General features: G+C 38.8%; 2 protein-coding genes across 2 annotated transcripts; both read left to right on the forward strand.

Moving 5' to 3' along the window:
- Window positions 1-2,399: 2,399 nt before the first annotated feature.
- LOC149199613 (uncharacterized) lies at window positions 2,400-2,936 on the forward strand. The gene has a single exon (XM_089400633.1). The coding sequence runs from the start codon at window positions 2,400-2,402 to the stop codon at window positions 2,934-2,936; it is 537 nt and encodes a 178-aa protein (XP_089256759.1).
- A 58-nt stretch (window positions 2,937-2,994) lies between these two features.
- Window positions 2,995-4,293, forward strand: LOC149199614 (uncharacterized). Its single transcript, XM_089400634.1, has one exon. The coding sequence runs from the start codon at window positions 2,995-2,997 to the stop codon at window positions 4,291-4,293; it is 1,299 nt and encodes a 432-aa protein (XP_089256760.1).
- Window positions 4,294-12,717: the final 8,424 nt, after the last annotated feature.

Raw genomic sequence — 12,717 nt, forward strand, 5'->3', positions numbered from 1 at the left:
CAAAACGCTGGAAGCAAGGAAACTATCAGCATAGAGGAGGACAAAAATCCATTTGAATCTCTCAACCCATCCTCCGATCCACCAGAGGCGGAAAGGGAAGAACCTCCCCAGCAGAACAACACCGAGCCATCAGATCCAGGCAACACCTCAAATCCGAACCCATGCAATATATCATCCCCCTCATATGCTGATATTATCAAACAAAAGAAGAAGAATGTCGAAAATGAGGGCTCATCAGATGAAGAGACCCTAGAAAGGACATCAAAGCGAGCGGGAAGGAAAACAAATAGAGAAACTAGGGAGGAAGAATCAGAGAGACAAAAAACCCTGGGAAGTCAAGCCACCATAGAAATGACTCTCAGAAGGAACACCAGACTAAGGGCCCCCAAGGGAGGTGGACCTACCCCAACCAGTCATAAATGATGCAGTTGATCTCTTGGAACTGCAGGGGTCTGGGTAATCCCAATAAGGCAGAGGCTATTAGAGATTTATTGAAGATGTAAGCCATAGACATCCTTATGCTCCAAGAGACAAAAATAGAATGGGAAACCCTTCTGAATGCAAGCAATACAAGATGGAAATTTGATTCAGGAAAGGTAGTCAGCGCAAGAGGTTTGGCGGGAGGAATAGGCACATTCTGGTCCAAAAACTTCTTCTCTTTAGAGAGCTCCCATGTGACCCAGCACTGGATTTATACAGAACTACGCCACACAGTAAGTAATTTCAAGCTAGCCCTGTTTAATATGTATGTACCTGTGCATTATGATGAGAAGAAAGATTGCTGGAAAACTCTCTTAGACTACTTGGAATTGCATAATCCTTTGAATATAGTCATATGGGGAGATCTGAATATAATCTTAGACCACAAAGAAAAGAGAGGAGGGACCAATCTGAGAGACCCCTTTTTCATCACAGGGGAAAACCTCATTCAACAATGGGACTTAGTAGATTTCAAACCTGTAAAAGGGGAATACACCTGGACTAATAATAGAACAGGGGATCAACACATCTTAGCAAGGCTGGACAGATTTCTCACCAACAGTTCTATCATTCTGAATAAAAGAATTGTTTTCTCTAAGATTCTTCCGAAATTAACCTCAGATCATAAACCAATCTTGCTATGTCTAAAGGAAGAAGAAGACCTCAGCCTTATTCCATTTCGTTTCAGCCCTCTTTGGACAGAAAGGGAAAGGTTTCACGAAACGGTCCAAACAGCATGGAGAATAGAAATATCAGGCTCCCCAAGTTACGTTTGGGAACAAAAAATGAAAAACACAAAGAAGGCTTTAAAAGAATGGATAAAGAAAGTCATAGTCACTCCCACCAGTCAGAGAAAAGATGCAGTCAACCAGTTGGAAGATCTCCAAGTGGAAATGGAAGAGAAAGATATCTCAACTATTGATCTAGATAATGAAAAAATTGCACAGAGGAAAACATACAATTCCTTTAGAATCGAGGAAGAATATTGGCACATAAAGTCACGCAGCTTGTGGCTCAAAGCTGGGGACAGAAATACTAAGTATTTCCACAGACAATACAGGGCTCGTCTGTCGAGAAATCACATTGTAGAAATCATCACATCTAGGGGTCAGGAATGAAGACGATTTGATCAAATCAAGGAGGCCACTGTGAACCACTTTCAAAATCTACTCAACGCAGATAAGGACGGGAGTGAGGAGGATGTTGAGGAATTTCTCACAAATATTCCACAGCTCATCAGCGCAAAGGACAATAACATTCTATTGAGACCCGCCACAGAGGAGGAGATTGCTAATATTGTCTGGTCCATGGAGCCAGATAAAGCACCTGGGCTAGATGGGTTCTCAATCCACTTCTACAGAAAATGTTGGGATCTAATTAAAATTGATCTCATCAGAACGGTACACGGTTTCATGAGAAAGGCAAATATTGGAGGAGGCATAAATTCTACCTTCCTTGCATTAATTCCAAAGGAAGCAAGCCCTAGCTCTTTTGACAGATACAGGCCAATCTCACTATGTAATTTTTCCTACAAGATTGTGGCGAAACTGCTGGCAAATAGAATGAAACCTCTCCTGCAAAAATTAATTTCTCCTGCCCAAGGGGCATTTGTGAAAGGAAGGCACATCCTGGACAATGTCATTCAAGTCCAGGAAGCTCTTCACTCCAGCCACTCACGTAAAGAACAAGGTATGCTCATAAAACTTGATATGTGCAATGCATTTGATAGAGTGAATCGTTCCTTTTTGTACAGGGTTCTCTCATCATTTGGCTTCAGTTAGGACTTCATCAATCTTATCAAGGCATGCCTGGAGAAGATTTGGATCGCGGCCATGATAAACTGTAGACCTGCTAACTTCTTTATGGCCACCAGGGGTTTGAGACAGGGCTGACCCCTCTCACCATTTCTCTACATTCTAATGGCAGATTCCCTGAGCAGAAAACTGACTCTAGAAAAACAAAAGGGGTGCCTATCAGGGATCAGAATTGTGAAAGGCATAGAACCGGTGAATCATGCCCTCTTCGCCGACGATTCATTATGGCTTGGAGGGGCCTCTCCAAGAATAGCTAAATCTTTTAAAAGCATACTTCAGAAACATTGCAGCATATCAGGAGCATTGGTAAGTGAGAGGAAAAGCATTGTATATGGGTGGAACATTGAGCAGCATAAGGTCGAGACAATCGCAAACGAGTTGGGGTACACAGGACATGCAGATTGGGAAAAAATAAAATATTTGGGCCTTCCAATAATCTTGGGATCCAACAGAAACCAACTGTGGGAGGAAGTCATCACGAAATTCAAAAAGGAAGATCACTGCGTGGGGAGGCTTTTGGTTAACCACAGGGGGCAAATTGACACTCATCAAATCAGTTCTTTCTACTTTGCCCACGTTCCAAGCATCTCTCATTCTGGCTCCAAAACTAATTTCAGACCAAATCTCCAGATTTATGCGTAATTTCTTATGGAATGGTGGGAGAGAAAACGCAAATAGATTTCATTTAGTTAGCTGGGATATGGTGAAACGGCCGCTAGCAGAAGGCGGACTTCAAATCCGCGACCCAGTTAATGCTAATGTAGCTTTGGGATGTAAGCTGTTATGGCAGCTCCACGCAGAGCCGTCCCATCCAGTGAGTCAAATCTTCAATCTGAAATACCTGAACAATCAGCCATTAAAAACATATAATATTGAGAAACCCCCAAAAGGAACGCAAGTCTGGAAGTTGTGTTACAGAAGCATCGAATTTTTTAGATCCCATTTGTACCGAATCCCTGGTAATGGTAAAAACACAAAACTTTGGAGAGACAGCGTTATGGGACATAGCCCTCTAGCAGAAAACCATGAGATTGCAGAAATAAGAGCTTGGCTTCAGTCGAAAGGAATAAGGAAATTAGAGGATATCTCTAGTTGGGACAAAAAAGGGAACTGGCAACGATGGATTTTTCCCAGAATTCCAGAACATTTAAACACTCAGATAGACGCTCTCCAAGCCGCAATCTCTGACTTTGCCCCAGTTCACAAAGAAGACAAAGATGTTTGGGGCTGGGGTAAGACCGGGGAATACACAGCTAGTCAAGGATATTATCAGATGCAGACCAAAAAGAATTCTTCACATCCGAAATTCGTGTGGAAGCAGATTTGGGATAGCTTCAGCATTCCCAAAATCAACTTCTTTTTCTGGACATTGTTCCACAACAAAATTTTGACAGGAGATAATTTGTGTAAAAGGAACATAGCTGGACCACATAGATGCGTCCTCTGTAAAAGAGACTCGGAAACAACAAATCATTTGTTTTTAGCCTGCGAATTTGCAAAAGCGGTCTGGTCATTCTTTTTCACCGGGCTGAGTGTGCCTCCTCCAACTCAAAACTCGATTGACACCATGTTCACCTCCTGGAATAACAGTTATCCATACAACATAGTAAGCAAATCACTTTGGAAAAATGTGTGGATAGCTATACCAAAGTATGTTTGCTGGAAACTTTGGTTAGCATGGAATGAAACAATATTTAACAACACTGAACTGCCAGCAGCAAAAGTGGCGGAACAGGAAAAGAACCTCCTCTTAGAAACATTGAACTACTCCTCTGTCAAAGATGACAACTCCTTGCGAACCGAAGAGAGGAAATGGTTGAATGCCTATACAGGAAAGGCTAACCCACCAACGCCCAATCGAACAATGCACAAAGGAAAATGGCAGATCCCAGAATCAGAAGACAGCTTCCAGCAATGGTGGAAATCACAAGCCAAGTGCATCATTTTTTGGATGGAGCCTCAAAAGGCAATCCAGGGAGGTCCGGAGCAGGAGGAGTGATCTTCTTCCAAGATGGGAAAAAAGACGACTTCAGCTGGGGCCTTGGAACGAAAACCAACAATCAAGCTGAAATTATCAGCCTCTTGAAAGCCTGCCAAATGGCCAGGAAAGGAAATCCAAAAGAAATTCTAATCCTTGGCGATTCTGAACTGCTGATCAAAACGATGGTAGAGAAGAAAAGACTCAAGGACCCAGTGCTAAACAAACAACTTTCAAAAGTGACTAGAACTCCGAAAGAATTTCAATTAGTCCAATTCTTCCACATTCTCAGAGCATTAAACAAGGAAGAAGACAGATTGGCAAATATTGGATGTACTTTACAGGAAGGAATGATCAGCATAAATGTAGAAACATAGATCATGGACAATATCCCTTAAGCAGAAAGAAAGTCAATGTAATCTCTGATTACTGTAATGGTTGATTAGGCTCTGCCCAACCTGATTTATATCAATAAAGCATAACCATTTCAGTTAAAAAAAAATGGCATATATCATTTTCTAGAAATACAGAGTAGGAGATATGATTTTGTATAAATAGTTATCATTTTTTATTTTTTTATTTTAATACATTTATTTTTAAAATAATAAAAATAATTTTCCATGGAGTCTTGGATAGATAGTGATTGGGTGCTTTCTCAAGGCATTCCTCAATGTGAAGTGACTGGGTCAATTCATATCGGGGTGATATATTGGACACATGAAGATATGGTCCCACCAAGTTTACAAAAATAATAATAATAATAATTAAAAATATTTTTTCAATTTCTATTCTTTATTGTATCTCAAATTTAATTAGATAGTGATCTGCCAATCTAAAAAATAATTTTTTTATATCTATTTCAGAAATATCAAAAAGATATTTTTACTTTTGAATTTTTTTTAATAAAATTGAATTTTTGTAAAAAGGTTTCAAAATACACTATATAAATTATAAACCTTATTGTTTTGAGAGAATGTAACAAACCAAAAAGAAGTCTAATGAAAAACATATTTATAAAATATATGTTGTAGATTAATTTTCCATTATTCTAATATTTATCTCTTTCCAATTTTATTTAAAAAAATAAAATAATACCAATTTTGAAGCTACTATGGTTTTAGTATTATTATGGTAAAAAACTAATCAAGAGTCATGCAAACAAACTAATCCATTTATGTGGGAGACAATGCACAATCATGCATTTTCAAATATGTAAAAAATTATGGTAGAAATCTAATCAACAATCATGCACAAAAGCTAATCCACTTATGTGTTGGACATTACACAAACATACATTTTCAAATATGTAAGACTTTCAATACAAAATAAAAAATTAAGATAATACCAATTTTAAGTGTGTGTTGTTTGAATGTTATTAACCATAGTAAAAGGCTAATATCTAAAAAATTACATTTTTCGCAACTCTAAAAATTTGAGAAAACATGTTTAAATTGTCTTGTATATTGCTAGACTTACAATAAGAAATAAAAAAATTAGGATAATACCAATTTCGAAGTAAAACTTCTATATATTGTTAGGCTTATAGTGCAAAATATAAAATCAAGGTAATACCAATATTGAAATTTGTATCTCTTTTAATATTATTATTGTAAAAATCTAATCAATGTTCATGAACAAAAACTAACAACATGTTTAAAACTTCTATATCGTTAAAATTAAATACAAAATTCTCCTCTTAGCTCTTTAGCATTTTGTAAAAGAATATTTTAAAATAACTTTGGATTTTAAAATTTAAAATTCAAAAATGAACACTTTACTTAGTAAAAAATAAAAATAAAAAACACTTTCTAGGAAATCATAAATCTCACTATTTTGAGAAAATGTAGCAAAGCAATAATCTCTGAATTTGTTGAAATCTAGCTGAAAAAACAAACTAAAATCCCATCTACAATGTGGCTGCTCTTTTATAAAAAATGTGTTGAAAACTATAATTTACATAAAAAACTTGTTAACTACCTCAGAGAGAGACTAAAAAAATACACTTAGCTAAAAAACAACTTTGTTTCTTTCAAATACAAATCGTAACACCAATCAAATATTAAGCTTTCACGGTTTCTAAATACATGCTTTGATTAAATTATTCCATGTTTACTGTGAAATTGAAAATAAAACTCAACACCATATAAAATGAATAATTACTATTGAATAAAAACGATGAAAAACATGAAGAGACTGTAACACGAATCAGATATTAAGCTTTCACGGTTTCTAAATACATGCTTTGATTAAATTATTCCATGTTTACTGTGAAATTGAAAATAAAACTCAACACCATATATAATTAATAATTACTATTGAATAAAAACGATGAAAAACATGAAGAGGTGTTCTCATCCAAATCATCTAAGAACCCCTTAGATACTTCACTTATTCCTCCCAAAACTATTTTAAAAGGAAACTTACTCCCCATCCATTATTTAAATGACAAATCCCCTTAGATACTTCATTTATTCCATCCAAAACTATTTTTAAAAGAAGCTTACTCCCCATCCATTATTTAAATGACAACTTTTATTAGTAATAATGACTACATTTCTACAATATCAAAATAATATGATTCGCGCCGGTGGGTGTTAGGGAAGAAGGGAGAAGCTAGGGTTGGAATTGAAGATAGGGCTTTGGATTCAGGGTACCATGGCAGGGAATGCAGGGGGGAGTGTTGCTCCCTCCTACAGTCGAGCAGTCACAGAAGGAAGTAAGGACACGAGAAAGAAGCATTTCAAAAACCTTTGGAGAAGATTTTAGAAGTACGAAGTCAGGGAACATTTGGAAGAAGCTGATATCAGGATCAGGAAGAGAATCAATAGGAAACTAGCAAAGAAAAGGAGAATGGAGGTAGCAGTGAAAGATCGGCTTCCATAAGGACAACTGGGGTCTGCAAACCCAAGTCAGGCATTATTCCCCAGGTCGTATTGAACGACCCAGCGATACAAGTACATAGGGATCATATGATGGAACATGCAATCATATGCAAGTTCATGGGATTATGACCGACAAAGAGGGTGCTACACGTCTGAATAAGGAGTTGTTGGAAGCCAAAGGGAGAAATACATTTACATCTGGGTTCTAAGGGCTTTTTCACAGTAGTGTTCACAAGCCTAGAGGACAAAGATAGAGTGTTTGAAGGGGGGCCCTATTTCTATGCTGCAGCAACACTCTACATGTGACCATGGATGATGAACTTTGTCCCAGAACATGAAACATTCACATCAGTATCGGTTTGGATTAGGCTATACTCCCTTCCTCTGGATTATTGGCTACCAGAATCTTTGAAAACCATAGGCAACAAGCTGGGGCATTTTCTAAAGATATTAGAGGCAACTCTGAAAGAAGGTATATCTACTTTGCCTGAATATGTGTGGAAATGGACCTATCTGGAGCCCTTCTGGAAGCGATAATTTTAGAAGTATGTGATGAAGAATGGGTGTAGACTCTAGACTATGAGCACATACTATTTAGGTGCCGCAAATGCCATGAACATGGGCATCTATATAGAGACTGCCCCACAATCAATAGGGAAGGTAACCAGAAAACCACTGTGGAGAGAGATCACGAGGGTTTCACCAAGGTCGGGAGAAAAGGGAAAGGGGGAAAGTGCCCACACAAGAAGGTAAATGAGGATAGACATACAAGACACAACAACTTCAAGATCCTGGAGGAAGAAGAGGGGAACAAGGAAATAGTGTAGGACATGGAGAATGTAACAAAGGAGCAGGATAAGGTAGATGACATGGAGGATATCACTGTAAAAAACCAGCAAAAGGATGATCTGCCAAGCTTTATGGAGATCAGTAGGGAGAAGGAGATGAATCCAAGTGAAGCGGGAACAGAGGACCATGAGCTACAGGAGATATTGGATAGTGAAAATCTAGATCTAGAGAAATTTCTGGAACAAGGAAAAAACATAGGAGTGGACTCCTTGCCAAAAGAGGACTATGACAAAGTACAACAACTCTTTCTATGGAGGTCACAAGTGAAGGGATCTAGATTCAAAAGGAATCATGAAAGCCAGGAGCCAAGTGGGGTCAAGATGATGGAGAATACACGGGCACGATCCCCAAAGAACTCAGGTAGGAAAAGAGGAATAAAGAGACAGAATGAATTGTTGAACGAATGTGGAAAACTATTGATCAACTCAGGCAAGATGAAAGATCTTACCAGCTATTCCTTTACTAACCTTTCTTAATGAAGCTCACAACCTGGAACATTAGAGGCATAGGGAATAGAAGGAAACAAAGAAATCTTAGTAATAGAATGAAAGAAGAAAAACCAGACATGGTTTTTATTTAGGAGGCAAAATGTTCGATGGATAAGATAAGAAATATTCATAACAAGTGGTTATTCAAATATGAGTATTTAGAGGTTAAGGCAAATAACTCAGCGGGGGGGATCCACAGAAATTTGGAATCCTGGATGCTGAAGTACCAGGAACTATCTCTCCTTGAAATGCCAACCTGTAGGGGATAAGGAGATATACATTATTACAAATATTTATGGACCTCAAAAGCAAGTAAACAAACTCAAGCTTCTCACCTCCCTGGAGGATCTAAGAGCAAGACATCCCATTTTTCCCTGGATCGTTGCAGCAGACTTCAATATGATAAGATATCTTTCAGAAAAAAAAGGAGGCACTAGACAGCTAGGCAGAGACTCCATGGCCTTCCAGAACTTCATCATGAATGTGGTTCTAGTGGATACTGAAACAATTAATGGAACCTTCACTTGGAACAACAAAAGGGGAGGGACTTCTCAAGTTGCTTCCAAACTTGATATACTTATTATTTCAGAGGAACTCCTTCTCACAAGACCCGTCATGATAGCCTCCATTCTGCCCTTTGGAGGATCAGATCATTGGCATGTATAGTTGGAAGCCACCTTTATGGGCATGAGAAACATACCTTTCAAGTTTGAAAATGCCTAGCTCTCAGACCCTAAATTCACTAATAACATTGACAAATGGTGGAGAGAGGAGTTGAATATTCAGGGCACAAAAATTTACATGCTCCAACAAAAACTTAAACATATAAAATCCCATCTTAAAGCTTGGAACAAAAAGGAATTTGGAGATATCTTCAAAGCCAAAAGAGAAATTGAGAAAAATCTGCAGGAGACCAATCAGATCAACATCACAGATGGCTTCACCTAAGAGCAGAAAAAACTAACTGACTCTTTGTAGGAAGAATGGGAGGATCGATGCTTACAAGAAGAAATTTTCTGGAGGCAGAAATCAAGGATACAATGGAATATAGAGGGAGAAAGAAACAAAAAATTCTTCCATAAATATGCTATGGCTCACAAGGCACATAATAGAATCACAAAGATGAAATATTCTCAAGGTATTGAGCTTGTCTCTCACAATGATATGGAATCGGTCCTTGTATAGCACTTCTGCAATATTGCAAAGGAGCCAATGGAGGACAGATCTAGGTTCATTGAACAGTTCACTTAGCATATCCCTCAGCTGGTTACTAGAGAGGACAACCACAATCTCAACAGGCCAGTATCAAAAGAGGAGGTCAGTGAAGTGATTATTGAAATGCAGAATGGAAAAGCACCAGGCACGAATGGATTCAATGTAGACTTCTTCAAAGCTTGCTCGGAAACTGTCAAACATGATATCCTTGAGGTTGTGGAAGATTCAAGAAGATCTAAAAAGGTACCGAAGGCTTTGAATTCATCCTTCATAGCTCTTATCCCAAAGCAGGAAAATGCCATGACTATGGATGGTTTTCGGCCCATAGCCTTATGTAATGTGGTGTATAAAATTATCTCCAAAGTAATAGCCAATCGACTCAAACCACTTCTACCCTCTCTCATTTCGGAGGAGCAAACAGGCTATGTGGAGGGAAGACAAATCCTCAACAATATCATCCAAGCTCATGAGGTGGTACACTCTCTCAAAAGCAACAAACAAGCTGGTATGATCATTCAGTTGGACCTAGCGAAAGCCTATGACAAATTGAGCTGGTCTTACATAAGAGCAATTCTAAAAGCCTATGGTTTTGACCAGAATTGGATAAGGTGGGTCATGGCATTAGTTACCATGACTAGTTTTTCCATACTGCTTAATGGAGCTCCATCAAGGACCTTCACACCCTCCAGAGGGCTCAGACAAGGAGATCTGCTCTCACCGTTCCTCTTCGTCCTCATGATGGAAGGGATAGGTAGAGCGATCAAAATGGAAAATTTTGAAGGACGAATTTAGGGTATCAAACTTACCACGGATGGAGAGGCAAACACTCATCAACAATTTGTGGATGATACAATGTTGCAGGGCATACCCACAATCAAGGAAGCTAGAGCAATCAAAAACATCTTAATGACGTTTCTATGGTAGTAGGCACAGAGGTAAGCCTTAGCAAGTCCAAAGTTTTTTTCTTTAATGCTAATATTGCTATTCAGAGAAACATTACCAGAATTCTTGGATTTCAAAGGGAACAACTACCTTCCAAATATCTTGGCATTCCTCTTACTGACAAACCTCTAAGCAAGAAAGTGTGGGAGCCAATATTAAATAAACTTAAGGAAAAGGTCAGAAAATGGACATGCAGGTCACTAAATTTGGCAGGACACCTTGTGCTTACACAGGTGGTCATGTAGGCCATTCCCATTTTCATGTTTTCAGCTCTTCCTGCTCCTAAAGGTATTAAGCAACATATAAGAAGCATACAAAGGGACTTTCTGTGGGGTAGAGGGGAAGAGAAAAAGAAGTGGGCGTTAGTAGCCTGCGACAAGTTCTACAAGCCCAAGAGCCATGGTGGATTGGGGCTTCATGATCCTAAGACCCTCAGCAGAGTTTCGGGAGCCAAGATTTGGTGGAGATGGATTAAGGAACTAAATGCCCCCTGGGATAAGCTTTGGAAAAAAAAGTATGCCAAGTAATGGCAGGAGAAGGATCACATTAGAATGTCGGGGAAAATCAAGGGCTCCCATATTTGGACCTTTCATGGGATAATAAAAGTATTGTTCAGCAACATTATTTTTGGGAAATTCGTGTAGGGGACCTTGCCCGATTTTGGGAGGACAATTGGCAATAGAAACCCAACCTTTATAGGGATGAACTTGCATCTCTCAAAAGTGACACAAATAGCAAAGGTATGGTTTTGGGTAAAGACTTCTGGGACCAGGGAAGGAATAATGGAAAATGGAGGAAGTGGAAGGATCTAGGATCAGTGATGAAAACCTGTTGAAAACTAAGGCATAAGCTATCACCCAAGAGCTAGAGCATAGAAGGATTTTGGTTTCTTCCTCAATGGATCAATTAATATGGGGAAAGAACACCGAAGGTAACTTTAACCTCAAAGAGGCTAAACAGGAAGTCATAGGATTTAAATTTGTGAATCCTAATCAAGTCTGGAAGAAACTTTGGCAAAGTCCACATTGGATGAAAATAAAATTATTCATCTGGCTAGTGCATCAAAGGAAGATCTTAACTTGGGAGAATCTCCTTAAGAAAGGCTTCATTGGTCCTTCCAAATGTTACCTATGTGGCACTCATGAGAAGACGATTGAACACCTTCTCAACCTCTGTCCTTGCACTTCAAAGGTGTGGGGCTGAGTGGCCTCCATTTTTAGACAAACTGATAGGGATAGTCTTAGCATATCCAAAAATATGAAGAATTGGAGAAAAACCTTCTCAGGGAATGAGATAGTTAAGAAAGCCTGGATTTTGGTTCCTGGTTTTGTCATCTGGAATGTGTGGAAAGAGCGCAATAGTCAGATCTTCAAAAACAAAACAAGCATGCCCCAACACATAATTGAGAAAATTCTAAGGCAACTCAAAGACACAATAAGAAGCTTGTTGAGGACCCTTCCTAAAGATCCTCCTCTTCCCCAAGATGAGAGAATTATACTTCACTTGGGTCTCCAGTCTATCAGTCCTCTGGGAATAATAAAGGCAGTGAGCCTAATAAACAAAGGTGTTAACATTTGGAAGCCCCCTCCTTATGGTTTCTTAAAGGTTAATATTGATGGAGTAGCTAAGGGCAACCCAGGATTAGCAGGCTTTGGGGGTGCCATAAGAGATGATCAGGGAAAAATACAGAAAATCTTCCATGGCCACTTGGGGAAGTGTAACAGCCCAATTAACTTCAAGTTCAAAGCTATGGGTAGAACACTTACCTGTGATTTCGATTGAAGTCTACTAACTGCAACAAGGTTTTGGGGATGACCCTCCACCCAACTATAGGCTCAATTGTGCAAGGTCTTGCTACAACTGGCCACCCCCAAGCCCTCAATCAATGTAATATTGCCAGTGAATCCTCTGTCTTAGAACACTATTCTCCCAAGAGAATGAATGATAGAATCTTGGAATGATGGAATGCCTCTCATCTTCCTCACCATATATTAAATAGAGCAAACATTGGAAGGGGAACCACATGCACACACTCCATGTGTCAACATGCAACTTTACTGCTTTCTTGT

The sequence above is a fragment of the Pinus tabuliformis genome, chromosome 2_1 (assembly GCF_031772625.1).
Source record: "Pinus tabuliformis cultivar Carrire ecotype Pingquan chromosome 2_1, CPIR1, whole genome shotgun sequence".
Lineage (NCBI taxonomy): Eukaryota > Viridiplantae > Streptophyta > Pinopsida > Pinales > Pinaceae > Pinus > Pinus tabuliformis.